Genomic DNA, 25,270 nt, shown 5'->3' on the forward strand with positions numbered 1-25,270 from the left:
AGTATACACAGACACATATCAACATCTTGATTTACTACATCCCTAAAGCTTGTTAGGATGTTCTTGGGTGAGGGAGGGGAGCAGTGCTGTGTTCTGGGGTGCTGCTGCCTCACATTCCATTTACCCCAGCCAGGAACCCCCGGGGCTTTTCCCGGGCCTTGCTCTCCAGGGCCACTCCAGAATGTCTCCAGACACCCAGGGCTGATCTATCCCAGGTGCAGAATGTGGCACTTGGCCTGTTAGATATCACGTGTGTGGTGAATGGCAGTTCGTAGAGTCACAGATCACAAATCAGTTTGGGTTGGAAGGGACTCAAAGCCCATCCAGTGCCACCCCAGCCATGGCAGGGACACCTTCCACCATCCCAGGCTCCTCCAAGCCCTGTCCAGCCTGGCCTTGGATGCTCCCAAGGATGGGGCAGCCACAGCTTCTCCAGGCCAGAGAGAAGAAAGAATTTCTCCACACTATTCAACATTGGCCTCCCCATCAAATACGCGATTAAACCCCCAGCAATTGAACTACAACTCCCATCACAGCCCGCGCTCCGCCCCTGCCCACCCGCGCCGCACTACATGTCCCGGCAGGCCGCGGGGCGGCGCGGGCGGCGGCGCGGCGGCGCACGCGCAGTGCGGTGCCGGCGGCGCGGACGGAGGCGGCGGGAGCAGCCCGTTGCCGGTGCGGGGCGCGGGGCCGGGAGCGCGCCCGGGGAGCGCGCCCGGCTCTCCTCACGGGGCTCCCGCACTGCCGCCACTCCAGTAAGTGCCTCAGGCCGGGCGGGGCTCGGCCCGCCCCGGGTGATGCCCTTCCTTCCGCGCCTGCCCGGTGTGTGACCGCGCAGGGCACCGTCCTGCTCCCGCTCCCTCCTTTTTTTTTTTTTTTTTTTTTTTTCCTTTCCGCTTTCCCTGGAAGGCGCTCGGCGGCGCGGGGGCTCTGCCCGCGGGGCCGGCGCGGTGCGGGCTGCCCCGGTGGCGCGGGCAGGGCGCTGTCACGGCCCCGGAGGTAAGAGGAGAGGTGATCTCACTGCTCGTCACGGTTCGCTCGGCTCGGCTCGGCTCGGCTCGGCTCGGCTCGGCTCCGCGCCGGGCAGCGGCGCTGGCACCGGGCAGAGCCACAGCCGGGCGCCTCAGGGCTGCCCGCGCCCTCGGGATCCCTGCAGAGCTCGGGGGGCTGGGGCTCCAGAGCCACAGCCGGGCGCCTCAGGGCTGCCCGGCTCGCTGTGCCCCCGGGATCCCCAGCACAGCCCCCGGCGCTGGGGATCCAGCGGGTGGTGCCCGCTTCGGCTTGGAGAGGGATGTGCGGGGAGGCTCTTGGCACGCTGCGAGCCGTGGTCTGGCTTAGCTGTAACCGGGGCTGGTTATTTACTGAGCCGAAGTGGCTTTAAATGGGTAACTTGGCTATAAGTGAATGTTAAAGTGTAACCACTGTTGGTGTATGCGCGGGTTTTATCACCTGTAAAATTCCAGATAGGCATTTGACATGCTGCTGAGCTTAAATTCTATGCGTGTTGTGCAGACTTAAATTCTATACGTGTTGTAAAGATTTAAATTCTATATGTGTGGTGCAGATTTAAATTCTATACATATTGTGAAGATTTAAATTCTCTACGTGTTGTGCAGCTCCCTTGGGAGACACTAATGCGTGACCTTTGTAAAAGGCATTACGTTGTTGCATCAAATGTTCGCGAAGTAGCATCGGGAGGACAGCAGATTTCTCTTTGGCTTTGAGGCTTTCTGCAAGAAAAATGTCTGGTTTTCACTAGGCAGTGTATTGTGTTCATAATCAAGCAGAACGAACAGCCTTTGCAGGGGGAAACAGTTTTTTGTTACACTGAGCACCTGAATGAGGCATCAGCAGAGTGGCGTTACCTGAGTAAAGCTGAGAGGTAGAATCTTTTAGAAAATTTTTTTAGATTCTTAAGAGCTCCATCCCTCCATGCTTCACCTTGTTCTCAAAGCAGAGTGCTTTTAAAGAGACTGCTAGGCATAGAGCAAGCTGAACAGCATCAACTTTTTGATGCCTTCTGACAAATTCCTTGCTTTCCTGACAGAGGCTGTAATGTCTATAAAGATAAGTTTTCTCTTCTCCTCACCCAATCCCATACATGACCCTGCAGGACAGAGCTGTATTTGCTCCTACAGTTTTGGGGCCTGTGATGTGTGAGGTGTGGCTTCTCACTGTTGAAACCAAATCAACAGGATTTTTTTGCTTTTGTTCTGTTTTTATTTTTATGTTTGAGCTGCATTCATGTTGATGCAGCACAAACACAATCCTGACTGAGCTGGAAGTGTGTGTGGTTACTTTGAGTGGTTGCTCTCTCACGAGTTACTCTGCCTTGTGGAACAGTGAACTTGCATTTAGGACCATTCAGTCTTGTTTCCTCCTGCTTGCTATTTTTAGTTGAGAGAGTCACAGCAGTAACAATACATGGTGCTGTCAGGTTTGTGAAGCACAGAAGTGTAGAAGTGCAGTTTTCCCCTTTGTCACATGAGGAAGTGTTAAAAGTGGGCTGAAATCTCTTTGTGGTAGGGAGAGATACTGAGCCTGGCTGATATTTGGAGGAGAGTCTTTTAATTCAGGGATAGATAAGCGCTGATGCAGAAAATGATAATTCAAGAAATAATACCTGGGGGTTTGATGTGTCCTGGGTATCACTGAGTGCTGCACTGCTGGAGTCAGCTTTGCATAAAATGTAAACCTTTGTGTGACTCAATGAGTTCTATCTGCAGTTATCAAACATTGTGATTTGATTTGGTGCTTGTAGAAGATTTCATTCCAAATTCATAAATTCTAAAGGCATCTATTTTCTTGAGCTATTTGTCTGCTTTAAAACTGCATTTGGCCTCATGTTCCATTGCATAGCCCTGCATTTCAGGGGTGAGATTAAAGCAGAAGATGCACAGTGGGTCACTGGCAGGTGTAGTACAATGCTGAGATGTTTCAGGAGAGCAGATGGTTTCACACAAATTAGAGAATAGGCAAAAAACAGTCATTGTATAAAGAATGCTTTCCCTCCTCCTCCTCCTCCTTCTCTCCTCCTGTATTTATTTTCCTCAGGAGTAGTAGCTGAGTGACAGAAGACAGACACACACATGGGGAGCACAGAAGGCATGTGCAGGAGGAAGAGACCTGAATGCAGGAAAAGGCATTTTTTGCGGGTAGCTGGGACTTGTTCCAGAAGGCAGCAGAGCTATCTCAGCTCAAATAAAGGCTGACGGCGTGTCACAGAGTTGGTGTAGAAGAGAGGAAGTGCAGAAGTCAGTTTTTATTGACTGTAACAGATTAGAAAGAACTTGAGGACATTACTGAAATGACAACAGGTCTCTGCTTGTAACACAGTCTCCAGTGCTGGGTTGGGTGTAGCCCAAACTGCCAGGCCTGCAAAATTCTTAATCTATTTTAGTAGATTTAGAATTCCATCGATGTCTTTATTACTGACTGTTCCTGGTTATTTAAGCTGACAGTTATCATAGTAAATGCAGTTCCTCCAAAGTGCAGCAAACCAGCAGTGTTGGGGAGTGAGTACATGGTTTAATGAGAATTTTCCTTGCATGCTCTGCTGTGCTTTTGGATGTATCCAGCTCTGCATCAGTGTTTAGACAAACAATATTAAAATTTGTGATATGAGAGCATGTATCTTGCAAGATGGGTTTTGACAGAGTTTGGTTTTTTTCACTGATAATTATGAAGAATAGGAACAGTCTTAGAAAATACTGGGGTTTGCAGCGAAGTGAACCTTGTGCAGTTGTATAATTGCTTGAAAATACAGAATAGTAAGTTATTTCAGTGCTAAAATGGGAATTTAGGTAACTGGCTTTAGCATGAAACATTTTTGCAGTGTGGAACAAGTGCTTAAGAAGTCATCAGGAAATTATATAAAGAAACACAAAAGTCAGTGCATGTATTCTTTTGGTTTTGAAACTAAATGCAATGGGACATGGCTAGAAGCATTGCTGTCAATGATTTATAAAATTATACAAGGAACCTAAATATGATAATCCTAGTGAGCTTATTTGACATATGAAAATAATGTAACTGCTTTTAAAAAGTCACCTGCTGAAGGGCTCTGAGTGACAGGAACGGTTCAGGTTTTGAAGTTGCACTTCAATGCAGAGAATCACTGAAAGGAATTGGAATGGGGGATATGGCTGAGCTGTTTCAAATTTTTTTTCTGCTCTTACACTGATCTTTCAAATTAGGACTTTGAAAATATATAGGTCTAAGGTCATCGTGATGCATGCTGTACCCCAACTGTGAGAAGTGTTTAGGTACGTGTTGGTATAGGGCTCAGTTCTATAAATAACACTTTCCTCTCAGTGCTAGGTAAAGCAGCAGGGTTTTGTTGCTGTTGAGGAAGGAAGCTGGTTCATTGTCTCAGCACTAAGCAGCATTTTCTCCCTCCAGGGACTTGCAGAAGCATCTAGAATGTGTAGGTGTTTCTTTAATCTTGGAGAAGGAACTTATTAAGCTTTCTGGTGCAGAACTGTATGAGCCACTTACTCTTAACAGATGTTATCTGCACAAGTAGGGAGTTGCAGGTCTGGTAGACATTTGTGGCATTCAACAGTTGAAACAGTTTTCAGGTTTGAACATATGCCTTTGCCTTAAAATCTGAATAGTTTCAGGTATTTTATGTAGAAGAAAGGTGGTTCAATAGTGAGGTTGCTGCTCTGGGACTTGGGAAACTGGTTCAGCTCACTGTGTTGCCAAAAAGCTTCCTGTGTGGCCTGGGACAAGCTGCTGCTGTGTCCCTCCATTCTCATGCTGAGAGCGCTGAGCAGCAGCAGCAGCTCTGCATCACAGGAGTGGCCGGGGTAAGTCAGGCTGGATGTGGCCAGGGGAGCTCCCTGCTGCTGGGAGGGAGAGGCTGAAGACACTGCCCAAGTTAAAAAACTAGGGGTGAGCTCCAGGCAAGAGAAAAACCAGAAAAATACAGTGGAAAAAAGGTTTTGACTGGAAATCTCTGGTGTCACTTAGAGAAAGCGAGTCCTTAAAACTTTAAGGAGCACTGCATGGTCTTGTTTGTTTAACAGAATTTTAAAACAATCCTTAAAATACCCTCACAAACATGTAAATCTTTTATGTTACGGTTCTGCCACACAGGGGACAGCAGCAAAGCTCTTTCTGTTCCTGTGTTGGCTGTTCTCTTCTTGAAGATGCTTTTAATTCTAGCTAGCCATTGCATCCAGATGTTTTGGATATCAATTTAGCTCATTTTTTTCTGCTGGCATGGTAAGCAGAATCCCTTAAATTGGGCCTGACTTACTGACTTTTCATGTGAAAGAGCCTGAGCTTTTCTACCTCTCCACTCCCCCAAAGGGAAAAATAATTTGCAGCCACCTCTAGTGAGGAGTGTCTTTATTAATGTTACAGAGTTAAAAGTATTTTGAATTTAAAATCTTCCTGGTGAAAATAGGGCACTGTCATTGCTGTAAATTGAAAATGTAGACTAGACAGCAATTAGCAAGCTTTGCAAACATGTTTTCATTGTTGAGAGTCAACACTCCCAGGAACAGTCTCTGTATACTGACAGATAGGTGATAAATTAATTCATTTAATATGTAATTGTTTTGATGTGTATGCTCTGCCTGGGTGCTTTGGTACCCACCACATTTACATCCCATGTCCAAGAAAATGTGTTGGAACTTGTTTCAGACTAGTGACTTAATGAAGTGTTCTTCTGTTAAGCACTAAAACAGTTACATGCCAGGTTTGTTGTAAGAGTGAGCAGTCCTCTTAAAACTGCACTTCAAAAGATGTTGTTCAATATGTTGGTTAACTCTTTAGGGAGCTGAAAATGACAAATGGGAACTTGGGCAGGGCTAATAATTCAGCTGGCAAGTTATTCCTTTATCTAGGAGGCCATGCCTGTGTGTGCAGCAGTGCTGGAAGGTTGGGTCACTTAAAGGATGTTAAAAGTGTGTCTGCTGATTCAGGACTTCGGGGTTTGATTATCTTCATTTTTTAATCATTAACCTTTTTCTTGTGTTTCTTCCTCAAATCAAGTTCACTGGAGATGCTGTAATTTATCTATACTGTCTTCCTACTTTGTGCTGATGCCCTGATTTTTGGGTGGAGGAGCATGGTTCCTTCAGGAGGTCTGTTTGCTGCCTTTTTGTGGGAGGCAGCAGTACAGGGTGTTGCAAAGCAGCCTGTTGCACCCTCGTGGTACATCCAGGATTTCCAGGCTGCTGGATGTGCACAGGACTTGGGATTCTTCTGGAGCGGTTCTGCCTCGCTGTGTGTAGGTCAGACAGCAATGCCACAAAATGCCAGGAGCCTGCTTGCTACTTTTGGGGTTATTCTGTGAGTGGAGGGCTGTTGTTCTCCCTACACACCATAAGTGAGGTTTTGAGAAACACCTTTGTCAGTGCAGAGCAGCAGCTGGTATTTGTGTCATCCCACAAACGAGGAGGGTGAGGCAGAAAGCCACAGCCAGGCAGGGGCTGTACCTGCCGTGAGGATGATTCCCCGTGTTCAGGGCTTGGTTCCAAGGAGGAAGGCTGCTGGAAATGAATTCTGTGAGAAGTTACAGAGAGCAATGTGCTTTGAGTGAAGTGGCACTGTGCTGCAAACAGAGCAACTTTCACTTTGTGGGGTTTATCTGTGCGTCGGGTGAGACTGCTATTAAACATGCCAGAGTGGCGCTTGATTTTCTTAATTTAAGGTGTATAAAAAAGGAGAGGGGGAGGGTAATGCCATTTGATGAGCTTAATTTTCCCCTCCCACCTTGGTAAACAGGAGCTGTGCATCTGTAAATGCACATTTGTCTGTCTGTTACATGGGACAGGCAAAGCCCTGTTCTTCCTAAAGAGCTTTCACTGCACTTGCACTTACTGGAGAGCTCTGAGATTAGTCCTAATCTCTGGAAATCCTTGTGTAGTTCTGATATAACTGACAGGTGGGCTGGATTCTGGAGGAAACACCAAATCTTTGCAGCAGAGGAAATTTTGGCCCACATAGTTAATTATACAGTGAAATTAATGCAGTCTGTACGGTAAATATTAAAATAAATTAGATGAAAATTCAGCAGCAATGATTTTTCCCTTTCCAAAGTTTTAATGTAGGTGAACCATTGCATTTTTCTTTATTCTGCATTGAATTTGCTAAATTAGATTTACAAAATCAAAATTGATAAGCAGTTACTTGCTTTGTGTGCTTTCATTTCATTAAATCCTTTTATATCTGTAAATGAAGTCAAACCAAATATTCACCTGATAATGTTATTTTCATTATTTGATATTGAAATGAACTGGAAAATCAGTTATTTCTAGCCCTTTCTTTAACAACATAAGAGTATTCTGTGAAAACTGAAGGTGTTGCTGATTTCCTAAGCAGCTGGCCTTTCCATTTCTTGCATGCTTCCCAGGAAGAAGGTCTGTGTTTATTTGTACTGCTGAGTTTATACCCAGGATTCTGAGTGAAAAGCAGTAAGACTGGCTCAAAAATGGCTAAATTCATTATTCAACCAGCCTCACCTTCTTTTTGTATTGGACTTCCTAAAGTCAAATAAGCTTCACCAGGATTTGTAGTTGGATTCAGATGGGAATTTGAAATAGCTGGGAGTGTGTGGAATTCGAGTGCTTGGAGTGGTTGGCCTGGATGAAACAGTTATTGGTTATTATTGAAATTAAACAGGTTTTTTTTCTAATGACTAACTAGTAATAATAAGTAATCCTGGTAAGTAATGTGGTTATTTCCTGCTTAATTTTTAATTGGTTTGATTGTCATGAATGGACACTTTCTATAGACTGAGCATGTAAACATATTCAAGACCAAGGATCTAATTTTCATATTTGGAGTTTTGTAGGTGGAACTTATTAAAAAATTTTAAAAAGGCTAATAAAAAATTAAAATAATTGGAAATATGAATCAACTCTGAACTTGCATTTTTAAGGATTTTAACTAGCATATAACTGAAATTAATTAGCATTAAAAAACTTGTTTTGAGGCTTGTGCGAGATATAAGTGAATTAGAGTAACTATATTTTGTTTTCTTTTATTGCATTTATCTCTGGTTATATCTCATTTTGAGTAACTATATTATCTAGAGGCTTAATGTAAAGTGATGAAAATTACATCTGGCCGTTGTAAAGACTTGGTGTTATTGAATATATTCTGTCACTTTCAGCTTTGTTATTTTACTTCATTGCCTTGTAAGCTGGTCATCAGTCAAGTTATTAATGAATTAATTTACAGAGTGTTTTATAATGGCCTTGTTGCACAGGATGCTTCCCTTTATTTGTGTTAGCTCAGTGCATTTAGAGAGACAATTAAAATAATTGCTTTAGCTGGGCAAAAACCATTAATAGGTGAGGTTGTTTTTTTTTTGTTGTTGTTGTTTTGACTTAAAAGATCAGTGATAGAGAGGAGTTTTGCATCCTGTGCAGTGCATTTCCTCATTCCATCGTATCCCAAAGCTTTTGGCTGCTATTGCAAATACCTTCAAATGGAGGAAAATAGTTCAGCTAAGAACAGGAAACATCACTTAGAGAAATGTCTGCAGAGATTTTTGAGGAGGTACCAGCCTGTCCCATCGTGGAATTTGTAGATCAGTATTTGAAACAGACCAGAGGATGATGGGTTCAGATAACTCCAGAATGTTTTCCATAGAAGTCCAGATTTCCCTTAGAACATCCTGATTTATTTTTTTTCCTGAGATGAAAGTAACATTAGAGGATAGTACTGAATAAAATGAATCATTTGACTTGCTGAGGTGCACTGGAAGAGATGGGAGTGGTTGGCTTACCCTGATTTAACGAGTGTTCCTGGGAAACAGCAGCTCAGCATTTTGAACACAGAATCACCACTGGGTAAGACTGAAGTTCGAGATAAGGCTGCTGGTTTTGTTAGGTGATTCATCACTGCAACCATGATTTTTCTGTATTGTGGTCTGCTTGGAAGTAGGATTAGGTGCTGGGGGAGGATGTATCTTTTGACATTCCTCATAGTTTGGTCAGGGATGGGAGAGGTCAATGCCACTTGTACTAAATATTTTTTAATTTGGAAAATTGATTTCTGCTTAGGAATTTATTTCCAGTTGAATACTGACCATTTGCAGCTGGTTTTTCCTTTTTGACTGCCTTAGAGTGGGAATCTGAATTTAGGGGGCAGTGCATCCTGGAGACTTGCAGTTCTCATTTTTAGATGTAATAAAAAAGTTGATCATAGTGTCAGAGGCTGCTCACAAATCTGTCACGTCCTCCCTGTTATCCAGTGTCTGCTGTACCCTCCAGGACAAAAATGAGGCAGTGGAGGATCTTTGGGAAATTGAAAAGCTGGGCTTGTATTTTAAATCCATCAATCCTAAATTATCTTTTGTTGTCAAAAGAATTGCAGCCAAGTCAAGCTCTCTAACTCCTGGATTAGCTGTTTGTGTGGTTTTTTGTTATGTTTTTGGTACTTTGGAAGCTGTATGAAAGGTGAGCAGGGATTTGCAGTATTGTCTCATAGTATAAGGTATCTTTCTGGTGGGCTGCCTGTGCTGGGAGGTTTTCAAGGAAATAAAAAGAAGTTTGAACTACAGTCTCTGGAAGATTTATGTGACTTGTTTTCAGAGGCTGCTCTGAGCTGCTTGTCTTAGGGTTGGAATTTCCCCCTCCCTGCTCCCTTGCCTTGTCCTGGATGTACACAAGAAGGAAAGCTTTCATTGCTGTGCTCTTCAGGGGATAAGCAGGACAGTCTGAACTCATCCCTTCCCCTCGGGAGGCACTAAATGGTCACTAAAAGAGATGACCAGCTGGAGAGCAGCTGATTTACAGCAGGAAGCTGGGGGTAATTGCCTAGGCAAAAGCCAGGAGCCCTCACTAATGAAGCTGTCCCTGGAACTGCAGGAAAGACTGGAGATCGCTGGGGATGCTGCTTTACCTTCCCTTTGTGCTGCTGGAGCTGCTGTAAACAGCAGAGCTTAAAAAGGGAGCTGGGGAGGAGGGGTGGCCATGACTCATGGCATCATTTTATATTTATCAAGTGGAGGTGTATGAATGTTGTTCTTCATTTCATAGGGATGAGTAAGTAGGTAATGGATGTTTCTGAATCTTCCTAGCTGATAGAAAAAGAACCCCAAAGTCATCTCCTGGGGTGAGTTAAATCCGAAGTCCCAAATGTTAAAGAGCGGGAAGTAGAACTGTTCCTCTAAATTAAAGAAATTAAATTAATACAGTATTACCCAAGTAATAAAATAAAAGTAATAAAACGTTATCCAAAGCTTGGGGAAAATACATGTAAAATAAAGAGGTATTATGTGCCCTTCTTGTATTTTTAAATCAAGCTCTCCTGTCATAGTGCAAAGCCTGATATTTTTATGAAGACAAAATTCCACTTGCTTTAGTCAGCCAGTGGTCCATGGTTTGTACCTACCTGTGGAAATCAAGTCAAGGGAAAGACTGGGCCACAGAAATGTTATCTAGCACCTCACTTCAGTCTTGTCTAGACTTTGTGCTTGAAGATACAAAAGCTGCAAGCAATCTGTAATGGAGGTGAACTGAAGAACAGGTGCTGGTGGGAAGCTAAAAATAGGAATTAATGTGGGAGAGTTTGAGCTGTGTGTTATAAATGGTGCAGAGGAGATGCTCGTGTGCCTCTGCAGGTCCTGCTGGTGCAGTCATGCATTTCCAGTGAGGCTGGGGAAGGTGATCTGGGATTTTTATTTATAGTGGTGCCCAGGAGGCCAGGCAGCCCTCAGTGTGGGATATAAATGTTGGGGAATGCCAGTGTGTGTTGTACCTCAGAGGAAAAGAGCAGGGAGAGGGGAAATCTGAGAGAAGCTGGGCTGCTGAGGTATGGACCTCCTAAATTAGTACCCTGCTGCTGGAAAGAGGGATGTAAGGCTTCAAAAATAAGTGACACCTCCTGTTTGCATTGTAACACAGCCCTCCGGGAGAGAATTTTAAGGAGCTGGGAGTTCTTGCAGAGTGTTACTATACACCACAAAATGGGTTTTCAAGAACATCTTTGTTTCTGGAGGACTGTGGCAAGAACCAGGAGGAAATGGGCCACTGGGATGTTTTTCCTGAAGTAGCACAAAGTCATTGACCCACATCTCCACTGCAGAAAGGAGGCAAAATAAAATGAAATTGTATGTGGTCTGTAACAGGTTTGATGCCTTCAGCCTTCCTAAGAACTCATTGTCTTTTTATAATGCTTTATTCTAGAATATTTAATGCACTGTTCTGTGCTGCAGGTTCTGCTGCAGAAAATAACTGCGGGTGCAGACTTGGAGATTTTTATTTCCTAATTGCTTCAAATAATTTAATGAAAAAACTCATCTCTGCAAGACATGACCTGTGTTCTGAAGACATTTTTAAGTTGAAGTTCTGATGAATTCTTAGGCTGGTGGTCTTCCAGCCAGATCTCCTATGCTGAGGAATTGGAGTTCTGCAGTTCCTTGTATGAATCATGGCAATTCCATCAATGCTTTTTGGCTCTGTCTGGAGTTGTCAGGGAAGGGATCATCATGGTGGTGGTTTTGTCATGTGTCCAGTCCCTTTAGGAACTGGAAGAAAGGCACAAATTGATTTCTTTTTCAGTGTGCATTGCAAATTGTGGTTCATTAATGAATAGAATTGCTATTAATTTAGAGGGGAATCTTGCCAAGGTGTAATGGGTGGAAGCAGGCTTTTGAGAATGGAAAACAGTTAGATGATAGTGTGTTAGATTTCACTTTATCATTAAGTTAAAGGGTTTGTTTTTTTGGTCTCTTCTTTAAGACCATCAGTCCTGTAGAGGTCTGTAATCCCATGAGGAATTTTAGACTAAATTGAGGAAAACTGCAGTTAAACAATTTACATTTTAGCATTAGTGTTACTTTATGCTGTATTTTGTTTGAGCATAGAGTAGGTGCAAATAATATTTTGTAGGCTAGAAATTAGCTGGTAGTACTTTGAAGTAGAGAATATTTATTAATTTATGTTTGGGTGTTTTTTTTTTGTTTTTTTTTTTTTTTTCTTCTGTGAGAATTAGTTTACTGACAAATAAAAAAAAGCTTCTGAGTTTTGTCTTTTGCCCTGGAAAAAAAAATTGAAGTATTGGAGTAGTTCAGCTTTAGCTAATTGTATGTTCATAATGGAGCATTGTGAGCATCCTCCTTTCATTTTCCTTGAAAGGTTTTCTGAAACATAGATTCTCTTATGGGGAGAAAGTGCTTTGAAAATTCAGTTGGTTTTATTCAAGGATTCTTAATCAATCCGTATCTTGTTTGCAAAACAAGTTTTCCTTGTTTCGTTTTCTTCACATCTGCAGAGAGCACAGCTTTAAGTCTGCTCAGACAGGAAACCAGCCACCAATATTTGCTTTTTTTTAGGCACAGGGCTTTTCTGGGCTTCATAAACAGTTGATATGAAGCCTAAAGGGTGTCCTGGAAATGCTGGATGATTTTGTTGAGGGACCACCTGGCACAAATTAGAGCAATACTGGTAAATGGCAATTTTTATATTAATTTAAATGCAAACAAGGTGTGATGCCAAGTTGTGCCAGATTAGAAGTGTCATTTAGAAAGCAGCTACCCTTGAGCTTGCCCTCAGTGTTTATAGGGTGATGTTGCTTCAGCGTCAAGTGATCCCAAGAGTCTCAATTGAATTACTGATGAATGTTTGTGAAAATAATTGTATTGTCCTGAGTGCTCAAGTGTTTATTTTTGTGGTCCTTATAAATATAACTTGGTTACAGAACTTGACTTAGATCTGTGATATTTATATTGTGAGGAACACACCAAGAAAATTGAGATTACTTTAGTAAATTTTCTTACTTTATTGAAGAATAAACCTTTGCATATTTAAACCGTTATTGCTGGTGGTAGACTTTTTAAAAACTGTTTGTCAAAGTAATTGACTCAAAAACTTGCTTGTGTTGTAATTAGTCATAAAATGACAGCTGTAAATACAATTCTACATTCAGATATTTGTATATGGGTCCCTCCCCCCCAAAAAAGTGGATATCTGAGTCCCTAAAATAAACATCGATTCTCTCCCCAAAACAACACTTGAAAAATTGTCTCATGTTTTGGTGTGGTATATCAGTATCTAATTACAAATAATTATCGGGTGTCTGGCTCATTGTATGTGTATGTAAATGTGTTTAAATCAAGTAACCTAAAAAACATATTAAAGGTAAAGAATTTGAAGAAATACTAAAATTAAACTTCCACATTACACAGTTAAAGCTGGAAAAGTTGGAAAATTATTAAAAATGTGAAATGCTTCAACCTTCTATGTCTTACATTAGTATTTTTGGATCTGTACTATTTCTGAATTTTGTAACAAAATGTGAAGACTGAATCATTTCTTTCCTGCCTTGGGAAAGATTGGCATCAACCTGATTTTTATCATTTTTAGATGAGTATGCAAATTTATCTTTGGTCTTAACAAGGCTGGCTCTTAAAATAAAATGACTGTCCCACAAAATAAAAGGAAGCAAAACTCGTGGTGCAAAAGGCAGAGCCATAAAAGGTGAATGGTAAAATGGCAATAGGTGGGCATAATGCAGCTTTTAATCTAATTTTTTTAATGCAAAAAAGAAGAAAAAAAAAGTAAAAGTGAAAAAAAATATCCCAAAAGCCAAAATAAAAGCCTGGTGCACTCAGAGCTCAGTACCATGAGCAGAGAGTGCTCACATCTCTGTTGGTGCACATACAGCTTCATTTTTCCTATTTAATGTGTAAGAATGAAAAGATGCCTTCTTAGACACAGCTGGACATGAAGTGCTTTTTGTAGGAGAGAAGAACAATGAGAACAATGTTTCTAAAAGCTTTTTTATGCATTTGCATAAGCTAGATATGAAAAATTGCATTGGGCAGTGGAGCTCCTGACCAAGATTCTTTCTTGGCCGTGAGAGGCAATGTCAGAGGAGGAAGTGTAACCCCTCTGCTGTCTCAATTTTGAGCACGTTATGAAGGACAAACCTTTATTTTTCAGTGATCTTGTCAAAGTCTTGATGCTCATCTGCTGCTTACCACTTGTAACTTTGCATTTGGGCTGCTGGATCTGCTAAACACACACTACAGAGTATGAAAGTCCTGTCTGAAAATGCAGTGGTGGTGGTGTGGGGAGCAGCCACGCTTCGCTTACCCTTCCGTAGAAACTTCTTGAAGCTACTGATTGAAACTGCCCAAAATGTCATGCACTGAGTAGCCTTAAAATTAGCAACAAGGAACTTTGCTTACCTCCTGTGCTTTTTGTTGTGCAGTGTGATGTCCAGGGTCAGAAATGCCTTATGTGGATCGCCAGAATCGCATCTGTGGTTTCTTAGACATTGAGGAAAATGAGAATAGTGGGAAATTCCTGCGGCGGTACTTCATCCTGGACACACAGGAGGACAACCTGGTGTGGTACATGGATAACCCACAGGTGAGCTGCTCCTGGCAGGAGTTTCCTGCTTTGTCTCAATTTTAGATTTGTGGGGTTTAGTATTGTGGACCTGGAAGCTGGGGGGAAAAAAATCATTGTGCAAATTAAATAATTGTAAATCAGTTTAATATAACCAGATGAGCCAAATCACACACCCTGGTGTTTAATTCACCTTTAACCTTATGTGGTTTTCCTTGCATTCCATATTCCTTTCCTTCAACAGAATCAGTCATTGAAAAGCAATTTTTAATGAAACTTGCAGTTGCAGTCCGGCGTGAATGGTGTATGAATGAGGACAGCTTGTATGCATTGGAATGGAGAGCAGCCTGTAGATAAAAGCTACTTTTACAGTGTGCCTGCATCCCTGTGTTTCCTAGCAGAGGAAAGTACAGATAATTGCTCAAGGTTTGGGCACAGAGACAGTGAGAGCATAGGATCCAGGTCAGCTGACAGCTGCCTGCCAGAAGAATATCCATGTACCCTTCTGCCAGGAGCAGCAGAGTTAAAAACCATCAGTCTGCTGTTCAAAGGAACCAGCAAAAACAAAATGTAAATGAAGTGCAGCTCGATGGATGTGACTTGTGACTGAAGCTTTTAGCAGTTCTCAGTGAGGAGAAAAGAATTTCTGCAAGTAACACAGACTTCAAACATTTGATCTCAGTGAAAAGAAGCAATTCAGGGCATGTGGACAAAATCTTGAAGTGCTGTAGAAATTGCAGTTCCTCAGAAGTTTAAGACTTAATGATATTTGCAGTGCACACCCAGGCCTAGGTTAGGCCTTTTATTTTACTTGCACAAATGAAAGGGTTTCTTGCAAGACACAAATTGAAACTTCTTGATTTTCTGCCACTGCTGTAATTTTGAAGAGCTGCAGAGTTCTTGTAACTATGTGAAGGCCTTTCTAAATCCCTGAAGTGATTGGAAAATATGTGAGATGGCCTTTGAAGTATCTGACATAATAGATGAATGTCACTTCTTGTCCCTTCCTCCTGCCCTGGTCAAAGTACATGAGACTCCAACATCTGTTAAGGAAAAAGTATTCTTTCCGGATTTCCTGGATGCAGACCCACAAGAATCCTTTTTCCTCCAGTTAAAATACATAAACCTCTGAAACAATTACTATTTGTATTGTTTCTAGCAGTCTTTCTGTTTTTAGTTAACAGATGTGTGTATAATAAACAAGTAGTTTAGATCCTGTTTCAAGCATACATTGTGCATTGTCTATAAAAATATGTAGGATTTTCTTTTTGTTTGTGGAATTGCTTGCTTTTTCTGCATAAACACTGACTGTGGCATGAGAATAAACTAGTTTCACTTTGTAATAAATGTGATTTGTTTCAGAATCTTCCCTCTGGATCTCCACCTGTTGGGGCCATTAAACTTACCTATATTTCAAAGGTAAGATAATTAATACGTGAGACACTCATTAAATTCTTGGTGGTAACTACCAAGGGCCTCAACTTCAGACAAATTTAAATGCCACTTACTCCTTTTGCTTCTGTGATACTCCTGAATTAGAGAAGTGTTAAAACACTTCAATAGGTTCAGGTTAGAATAAGAACAGACTAATTACTGTGTTGTCTAAGTTTGTTTAGTGATTTCAAACAGCAGCTCTTTGTGCTCATAAAATTGACATTTCAGTTCTTTATGAGTATTTGAATTCCCATTAGTCTTGGGGAAAAGACAGGTCATTTACAAAGGGGAAGATGTCTTTGGGTGTGATACCTTGCAAGTAATAATGACTTTTAATAGACAGGACAGAAAAATTTCTAAAAAATGATTAGTCCTTTACACTGTGTATACAGTTAGTTCTAAATATGTCTGAAGGGGAACTGCGAACTAAGAAAGTTTCTGTGGTTAAATTTGTAGCAGATACTGCATTAACAAATAAATGGAGAAAAATACTTGACCTTTTCTTGTCTTTCTGCTCATTTCTCATTCTTCCTTTGCATTCTTCGTTGTCAATACTGCATCTTCCCACCTTCCTTGTTTGTCTTTCATTTTTGTTTGGTTTTAATTCTCTTTATCATTGTGCCTTACCACCTTGCTGTGCTGCTAATCTTTGAATTTACCCCCTTGAAACAGAATAAAACTGATCTGGTGTCTGTTTTGTGACATTAATGATCTTAATTTCCCTTCTAGGTTAGCGATGCAACTAAGCTGAGGCCAAAGGCAGAGTTCTGTTTTGGTGAGTTTGGCTTGTGCTGTGTGCATCAAGTGCCTTCTTCAGGCATTTGGAACAAGGATAATGTTCTGCAGTTCTGGTACCAGCTACAGCTGGGAGTGTTTGAAAAATAGCTTGTATTCACTTTCTTCTTCAGTATGATGGAAATGTTGGCTTCCTTGTAAGGTGTTTTTGTGTTTTTTCACATTGCAGCTTAATGAGGAGTAGGTGAGAGCTGGTTTTTCAGATGTCTGAAATTTCTGAGGCATTAATAAGTAATGACAGTTGTTTTCAGAAACGTGGTCTGCCTGTCAGCTGGGAAGACAAGAAATTTAACTATTGAAATCTGTTTTACTGATGAAAGAGTTGATTTAATTGAAGTAAAAATACTGTCAGCCAATGCTCTTAAGTCAAATTTCAGCTTCTGTTGCTGCACAAAAACCAAAATTATTGGGATGCCTTCTAGGTTTAAATTTGTTCAAAATTTACTGAAGCTTTAGATAATCCTAAAGCTCCTCCTGGTTTTAGGCAAGACCCTGGTGTGTCAGTTCAGTGCCATCTACAGATTACAGATTCCTCTGCCCATCTGTGGAGGGCTTTGTCCTCAGCACTTGTAAAGTTTCTCCTGTCAGTGGCTCAGCTCTAAAACACCTTAATGATCCAAGATGCTGGCTTAAATATCTCTAATTTATTAAAGAGTTTTCATACTTTTTTACTGACAAGTTGTCATTCTTTGTAGAGGAAAAATACAAATTTACTGTCTTTATATTCAGATGGTTTTAATCACCATAAAACCTATTTCAAGAATTAGCCTTTTTTTTTTTTTGCTGTTACACTGAAATGTGTTTGTCCTTTTTTGATAAAGGATGCCAGGGATTGTGAGATGGAGATATAAACTCATTAAAATGTTTCTCTGCCAAGTCACTAAAGTAAAATAATATTTGTGTTGTAGCTGTCTTAAAGTTCTTTGGTCCTGTGCATTATATACTTAGTAAATAATACTGATTTTCCCAGCAATTAAACATTTTTTTTAAAAAGTAAATCAGTGACTATATTCATGTTCATAATGTCACAAAGGGTAACAGATTCTGGGCAGAGGATTAAAAGGAGGAATTGTAGAAGTCCCCAGGTATAAAACTTGTTGTATGGGGAAATTGAGAAAGAGGAAATGGAACTGCAAAATATTTTGATAACATTCAAGACTTCATTTCTATGTCAGAAAATCAATTTTCAAAGTTTGTATCATGCCATTTAAGTGGAGAGCTTAAATTAATTTTTTTTTTTAGAATAAAGCAATCAAGTGGATTTATGTGCCTTAAGATGACTTTCTAAAATGAAACACAACAGAGCACTTAAATACTTTAAATGGAATTCTCATCTGAAATCAAATCTTTTCATAATGATATTAAGTTTGCTCTTAAATTTCAGTGTTGTTAACTTTTCATAATGGTTTTTAACAGTTATGAATGCAGGGATGAGAAAATACTTTCTACAAGCCAATGATCAGCAGGACCTAGTTGAATGGGTAAATGTTCTGAACAAAGCTACCAAAATCACAGTAAGTGGCTGAGTTGATATTTAGCAGTGCTTTCAAATGGTGACTGTCTCAAGGTGCTTAAATGTAACCTTTGCCTCCAGTTTCTATCACCACAAACAAATCTTGGCTTGACTTTGCAGTACTTGGAGAAACTTTAGAGAACTGCCCCTAAATTTGAGTTTCATTTTCTTTTTGAAAATTGAGCAAAAGATAATATATTTAATTACAGTATACGATTTTTTCTAATAATTTAAAATTAACTGTGCACACTTGATATTATTTGAAATATCCAGAAGACACTAGCAAAGAATGAAAAGATACACATACTTTACCTGCTGTCAAAAGCTGGTATTTCATTAAGTATTACTTAAATATTGATCAAGCTCTAAAGTCTCTCTCCTGATTTTGAGTAACATCCATGCAAAGAAACATTGATGATTCTTCTGGTAAATGTTAAATTACTTTTCTGGGTTGTACCAGGACAAGTTGTTATCTCATGACAGAAACCCCCACGTGTTATCTCAGTCTTTTCAGGAGGCAGAAGTTATGGTTTTGTTTTCTCCAGTTTTGGGGAAGTGATGACAGTGAACACTTCTGAGAGCACACCCCAGCAAAGATGGGGTTCTGAGCATGGGTGCACACTTTGGTGTTGTCAGTGACTTTCTCATTTTTGGGTTATCTAAGGATGTTTACATGAGTTTTTGCACTGTTTTAATATAGCCCATTCTTTGGAGTTATAAAAATGCTGCTGCTATTAATAAATTTAAATAAAAACAGAATCACAAAGCCTTCTCACTTGTGTTTTCATAAGGAGGATGCAGCACAACCAGGCCTGAGCTGTTCCCAGTTGAAGAAATTAAGTGAATAAATAAATAAATGATTGCATCAATTTAGAGTGAATGCTGTTTATCATCTGTTTAGCTTGCATTTTAAATGGCTGGTGAAATCATTAGTATTTTGTCTTTGAAGGAACAAGCCTTTGAACAGCTCAAGTACAGCCAATTATTGAATCAAATAATTAAGATCACTCAATTATTCATTTTAATATGAGCATTGCTTGCTGCAGATTGTAATCCTCCAAGATTCATTGCATGTTTTATTCCTCTTGAGTGCTGATAATGTCAGAATGACTGTGAACCTCTGCAGCCTGGCACACTGTGTACCTGTTTCTGAGTGCTGTTTGAAAATGCCTCTGTGTGAGGAGGTGGTTGTGGGCTTGGTCTGCAGCGTTTTCAGTAGGAGTTTGTGACAGCTGAAGCACTTGCCCACAAAGCTGTATCTACAAGTCCCTGCTCTTGAAAGGCTGAGGCTCATGAGTGGCTTATCCTTCAGTGCTGGACTGGCTGGGGAGGGAGTCCCTGGCCAGCAGGACACTGTCCTGGGCTGACATCTGCTCTCAGCACTGTCTGTACTTCTCTGCAGGCTGCATTTGGTAAAACGAGCACTCCTGGGCACAGGAACTTGAATCACAGACTATAAAGTAGCTTTGGTTTCTTGTCTAGATCAGTTCAGTTCCAAGTTTTGAATGTGTCACAGTCTTGGATGGACAGTTTGTGTGTCCTTCTTTCTTCTGTAAATAGCCAGTAGGTTGCTGGGTGGGGTATTTGGGTATGACACTTCATCTCTTCTTGTTGAAGTCATTTCTGATGTGCTAGATTAATATTAAAGGTGAAGGATATTAGAAATTAAAAAGGTCTTGTAGTCAGTGCATTTCTTAGGTTAAAGAAATTTACTCAGGAAACTGAGTAAACTTTTTAGATCAAAACACTTATGGGGAAATCAAATTCCTGTGGAGTTTTGATGGCCTTAGTTCCACATTTGAGATAATTATCTAGTAGTTACTGATAGGCAGGGTCACTTTGGCCAGAATTTATCAATATATGTATGAGTAATGGGAGCAGTAACACAATCTTCATGCCTAGTACATGTGAGGACAAATGCCACACTGGTCAGACACCCTGTGTGACCAAAGTCCCAGTGTTTATGGCCTTGCTGTAAAGGCCCTGGGGCGTCTCCACTTTCTTACTAAAACTGAAAGCAGCTGAAAAATAAAGAACCAGTTCTGTAAATTAGCAGTGCTTTGTGAAGATTGAGTAATGTCAATTTTATGGCAAAGCTTGCAACTGATTTCATGCACTGAAATGTCTTTATTGGCACCACTTTCCTCTTGAGCACTAAAGCATAGTCATTACGACAAATTTTTTGTGTAAACCAATTTTTGCCTTTTACAGTTAGTGATTTGTTAAATCCTGCTGAAAATGCCTGAAAATTCTTGAATAATGCTCGGAGCTTTTTTTTTTTTTTTTTTTAATGAAACTGATGTCAGTTGTCACATTCCAACTGCAGGTACCAAAGCAGTCTGATCCTCTCTGCCAAATGGATAATGCAAACCGTCAGGCTGAAAGCCCAGGTGGAAAGAAGCAAGTCTCCTACAGGACAGAAATTGTTGGTGGTGTTCCCATCATTACACCCACCCAGGTAATACCCTCCAGACAAGTGGGTTATTATTTTACACACACAGCTGTACTTTTATATGCATCTTTTATTCATGCTGATTAGGAGCTCTGAGGATTTTATTCCCTTTATACAAGATTTTAAACAATTGCTTGAGTTTTGATTTTTTTTGTTCACACATACCTATTAATATAATAATAGTATTTTTGTCTGTGTGAAATTAATAGTTGGTGGTAACAGTGAGGAAGTTCTGTCCCTGTAACAGAAAAAAGAGGAAAAAGTTGCAAGAAAAAGTGGGGAAAAAAATTTGAGAGGCTGAACAAGCTTATGGAAGGAGAATCTGTGCAATGCTAAAGATAGAACTGAATCTGTTGCTGAAAGTTTCCTGAGATGAAAATAGTTACAGATTAGATGAATATCATATAAATTATATGTGTGCTCCCAAAATGCTTTAAAATTTGGTGAATTCTGATGTCTTGTAGTCTTAGAAATAACTTTTTATTTGCTGTAGCCACCTCTAGTGTTTTGCCCATGTTAAAAGTTTGCACTAAATACATGCATGACTTTAAATCTGTACCATTTTTTTTACTGAATGTTGGTCAATATTATTTGAAAGTACTCAGCACATTCCTGGTTTAGTTTCTAAGAGCAGCTTACAAGCACTCAGCCCTTGAGGAATCTCAGTTGTCTCTGGAAATCAGTTAAAATATTTTGTTCTTTCAAATTGGAAATGAGATATGTGAGCATGGGATGATAAAGTTATTTCCTGTTGTAACTACTGTAGCTATTCCTTGACCTTTAGAAAAATAAAAAAAACCACTTGAGATCTTCTTTTTTGTTTTTCTTCTTTGAGAGTATTCTTTCTCATGTTTTTTCTAGAAAGAAGAGGTCAGTGAGGGCAGTGAAGGGGCTGACAGGAATTATTTGAAGCGGTCACAAAGTCACCTTCCCTATTTTGCTGCTAAGCATCCCCCAGATAATGCCATTATCAAAGCTGGTTACTGTGTCAAACAGGGAGCAGTGGTAAGTATTATTAAAAACAAAAGGCAATTGGCAGTGATTTTATTACTACTGACAGTAGTAAGGATTAACTAAAGATAAAAATTTATCCTCTCTTTTTATCTGTGGTACTTCTTTTCATGACTTTCTTTAGTGTTGTGTTGTTGAAGATAGAGAGGCAAAGTGTGTGCCCAGACTTCCATGTGATGGTTGGGAATTCTCCTGTTCTACATTCTGTAGAGATCCTTATTTTGCTTACTAAAACCATCTAAATTGGGACAGAAGTTCAGCGCCCGCTTTTTAAATCAGTCAAATGTTTAAAAAAAGCTGATTTCTCAGTTCAGAGGAAGAATTGTACATCTTATCAGACTGATTAACACAAGTGGAGCTGTTCATGTGATGCCTTGCTAGAAGAAGGAACAGATAGTTCAGATTAAGCAAGATACAGATCTTTGAGTTCTCAGACTCTTTTTATCTTGGATTATGAAGCTTCTTTTCGTGACATCCCTTTTTTAGTTCAAAATAAACTAGAAACCTGTGATGTATTGTCTTTCAATTTTTCCTATAGAATAGTTCTACTGCTAAGTTTCTACAGTGTGACTAATTCTCAGAAAATAATAGCTTTAAGAATTTTTAATTTTTAAATTTTTTTCCGAAAAACTTATTAATTGTGCAAAGTCATCCATAATTGTCTTGGGGACACTAAAGATGCAAAATTTGTAATTATAATAAACTGGAATGAAAACATTATTCAAAATTAATAGTTATAAATAAATAGGAATTACAAAATACCATATACTATAAATAAAAACTAGAATGGTAAATATAATGTAATATATTCATAATACATGACATGTAAGTCTATTTTATTTTATATGTAAAATATATAAATGTGTATTTCTTTTCCCTTAACAGATGAAGAACTGGAAGAGAAGATACTTTCAATTAGATGAAAACACAATAGGATATTTCAAGTCTGAACTGGTAAATTTCCAATTGTGTGTTATTTTCCAGTGATAGTTGCAAGAAAATCTGAAGGAATATCCTTGTGTTTGAGAAATGTGCTCTGCTGCTCTTGCAGGTCTTGATTCTGTACTGTAATAATTTTTCATTATAGGGAACAAAAAAATTAATGGGGCAGCTATTCAATCTGTTTGGGAACCTGCCTGTAGGGCACTGAAGAACAGTCATAAAAGCTCCTCTGCAGTCACCCTGATTCTTGTATTAGTACTTTGTCTCTTTGCACTCTCATAGAATTAATTGTGTTGTTGAAATAGCTGATCACTGTGAGAAAGACAAAACTGTAATCCTGCAATTCGTAATTTAAAGTTAGAATTATGCTTTATCATCCAGATGATGGGCTCTTCTCCTACACATTTGTTTCACCAGGGCAGCCAAGATGGACAAAAACCTTTTGATTTTCTGCTCAACAGCAATGTTTGCAGAGTTTTTTAGTTTCATGACCTTTCTTCTTCCCCTGTCACTCTGAGTTTTTGGCTGATTTTGGCCAGATGTGAAGTGCCTTCAGGCTTCATTTAAAAATTAAATGGCTGGTTCTGAAGACAGTAAAGTGTGGGATTCCTTTTTTGGGAAAACAGAAAAGCTGTGCCTAAGGAATGAAATATGAGTTGTAAAATATTATAAATTAAGGAGAATTGAGTTTACAGGCCAAACATAAGATGTAAAATGTCAAGAACCCAAATTTCAGGCTGTTTCTGAAGTTAACTTTGATTTCATTTCTAATGAGGGCATCTGCAACAGTAGCAGGGGTTTGATCTTGCACCATTATCTTTGTTAAGCTGTCAGCAGAACAATTCTGACTCATTGCCTATAAGAAACCCTCTATTTTTATTTTAAAAACAAATCTGAGCTCAGATTGCTCACAAACAAGTTCTAACCCAGTGAAGAATTATACTGTGGGACAGGATGATAGAAGGATGGTGGAAATGCTCTCACTTTTAGTGTTCCATCGTGTTCATGGAGCCTCTGCCAGGCCACAGGAGCACAGTGGAATACAGGCAATGTGAGACTCAGAAAATGATCATTTCTGAGCTGGGCTTTTCCCTCCCTCCAGGAGGTGTCTGTACTCCAGAGATGATCTCCACAGTTGATGTATTACTTTGAAAATGCATTTTAGTGGATGATTGAATCTAAGAACAGCAGAGAAGAGATACAAGGAGAACAATAACTGAAAACATTGGGTTTTAAACTTTCTACATTTGATCTGCTGAAGAGCAAAATGATCTAATGGAAACTGCTCTTGGAGCATGGTTACATCTGGGTGATATTTGCTGCTTGCTCAGCATAAATCTCCTAAGTATCTGTCACAGAAATGGTAGGGGAAGTCATTCCAGAGCTGAAAGCTTTTGTTTTCTCTGGAAGTTGTAGCCAACTGAAGCAATCCATTGTAACTCAGTTTAAAGAAATCACAGTAGGAGGTAAAATAAGTTGTTGTTTGTTTGTAATTTGCTGCAACAGCCACTGGAAAATAATAATATGTGTGACATTATGTTGTCATGGGAAAAGTGAAAGTGTTGCTGTTTGAATGTTCTCACTTTTTTACTGTTGTGTGAAACTTTAACACTTATTTTTGCTATGGTAACAATTTCTGGATGCTTTGAGAGTATTTGTTCTTTTACAGGTGTTAAGGACTGGTTTCTTTGTAGTACTTTAACTGTATCAATACAATACAATTGTATTAATACAATTAAATCTTATTTAAAGCCATGTCATGCAGTCCAATTAACATAGCATCTTCTATGGCAGCATTTCATAGCAAATTAATGTAATCAGAATTTTAATGAAATGAGCTGCCTGAGGCCAGGGTCAGTTGTCTGATCTGGTTAGGGGAAGAGGACAGCATGGTTGTCTTCATTGTAGTATGGAATTAATGTTTTGGGAGGTTTTGCTTCTTGATTTGTCCTCCTCTTCATTGCGAGTGCCATGATTGGTTTAATACTTAAAAAAGCAAATGAAATTTTGCTTGACACCACTTTTTTCATAGTGACTGCCTTGAAAGTCTCATTTAAGGAAGACTGCTGCTGTCCTGGCCTCTGGCTTTCTGTTCTAGTTGTTAGATGCACTGTACTAAAACATGTTTCTTTTTTCAGGAAAAGGAACCCCTCAGGGTTATACCACTTAAGGAGGTCCATAAAGTTCAGGAATGCAAACAGAGGTGAGGAGGGAAGCACTGATGTCATTACATGGGATGGAATTCCCTGCTTGGTCATGGCCAGGCTGCTCCTTGGAGAACTGCTCAATAACTTCACTTGATGTGTGCATGTGGGGTGTTCTTTCTTTATGGGGCAGCACAATGTTTTGTGCATTAAATGGGTTTTGAGGGTTCTGTATTAAGGTGTGTTTCAAACTTGAAAATTTGCACAAAGCCAGAAAGGAATATCATGGAACCAAGAGTTAGAGATGTGTGGGTTCTGTCTGAGGCAGCAGTTTCAGGAGTCTCTACTCTGCTTACATAATCTCTAAACCTTAACTCCTCTTAGATGGATGAATGTGGTTGAGAACACTCATGACCCTCCTACCAAATATACTAAAAAATAATTGCTTTTGTAGCACTTGATATACTGATTTTCCTGTTTTTTCTTTAGCAGACTACTTACAGAAGTTTGACTAGAATGATAAATATTTTTTAACTTAACATATGATTTAGAATGTTCCAATTAAAAATGTATGATAAATATTTTTAGCCTTAATGTTATGTGATTTTAAATGTTCCAATTAAAAATACATGTAGTTGCACATGTGCCACTGGTAAACTAG

The 25,270-nt window shown here is 39.7% G+C and overlaps 1 protein-coding gene across 4 annotated transcripts in view; it reads left to right on the forward strand.

Annotated features, from left to right (window-relative positions):
* The first annotated feature begins 616 nt into the window (after positions 1 to 616).
* The window catches only part of PLEKHA1 (pleckstrin homology domain containing A1), a 29,017-nt gene continuing 4,363 nt past the window's right edge, over positions 617 to 25,270 (forward strand). For 3 of the 4 annotated variants that reach the window (XM_064431514.1, XM_064431517.1, XM_064431516.1), the window contains exons 1-9: positions 855 to 999; positions 14,179 to 14,339; positions 15,681 to 15,737; positions 16,482 to 16,527; positions 17,964 to 18,061; positions 20,387 to 20,518; positions 21,374 to 21,517; positions 22,409 to 22,477; positions 24,604 to 24,668. In XM_064431514.1, coding sequence (XP_064287584.1) covers positions 14,199 to 14,339; positions 15,681 to 15,737; positions 16,482 to 16,527; positions 17,964 to 18,061; positions 20,387 to 20,518; positions 21,374 to 21,517; positions 22,409 to 22,477; positions 24,604 to 24,668 — 752 coding nt within the window. In that variant the 5' untranslated portion in view covers positions 855 to 999; positions 14,179 to 14,198. Of the gene's footprint in view, positions 756 to 854; positions 1,000 to 14,178; positions 14,340 to 15,680; positions 15,738 to 16,481; positions 16,528 to 17,963; positions 18,062 to 20,386; positions 20,519 to 21,373; positions 21,518 to 22,408; positions 22,478 to 24,603; positions 24,669 to 25,270 lie in introns of those variants that run through there. The other variant, XM_064431515.1, reaches the window with a different exon arrangement.

This window comes from Passer domesticus, chromosome 8 (genome assembly GCF_036417665.1).
Source record: "Passer domesticus isolate bPasDom1 chromosome 8, bPasDom1.hap1, whole genome shotgun sequence".
Taxonomy (NCBI): Eukaryota; Metazoa; Chordata; class Aves; order Passeriformes; family Passeridae; genus Passer; species Passer domesticus.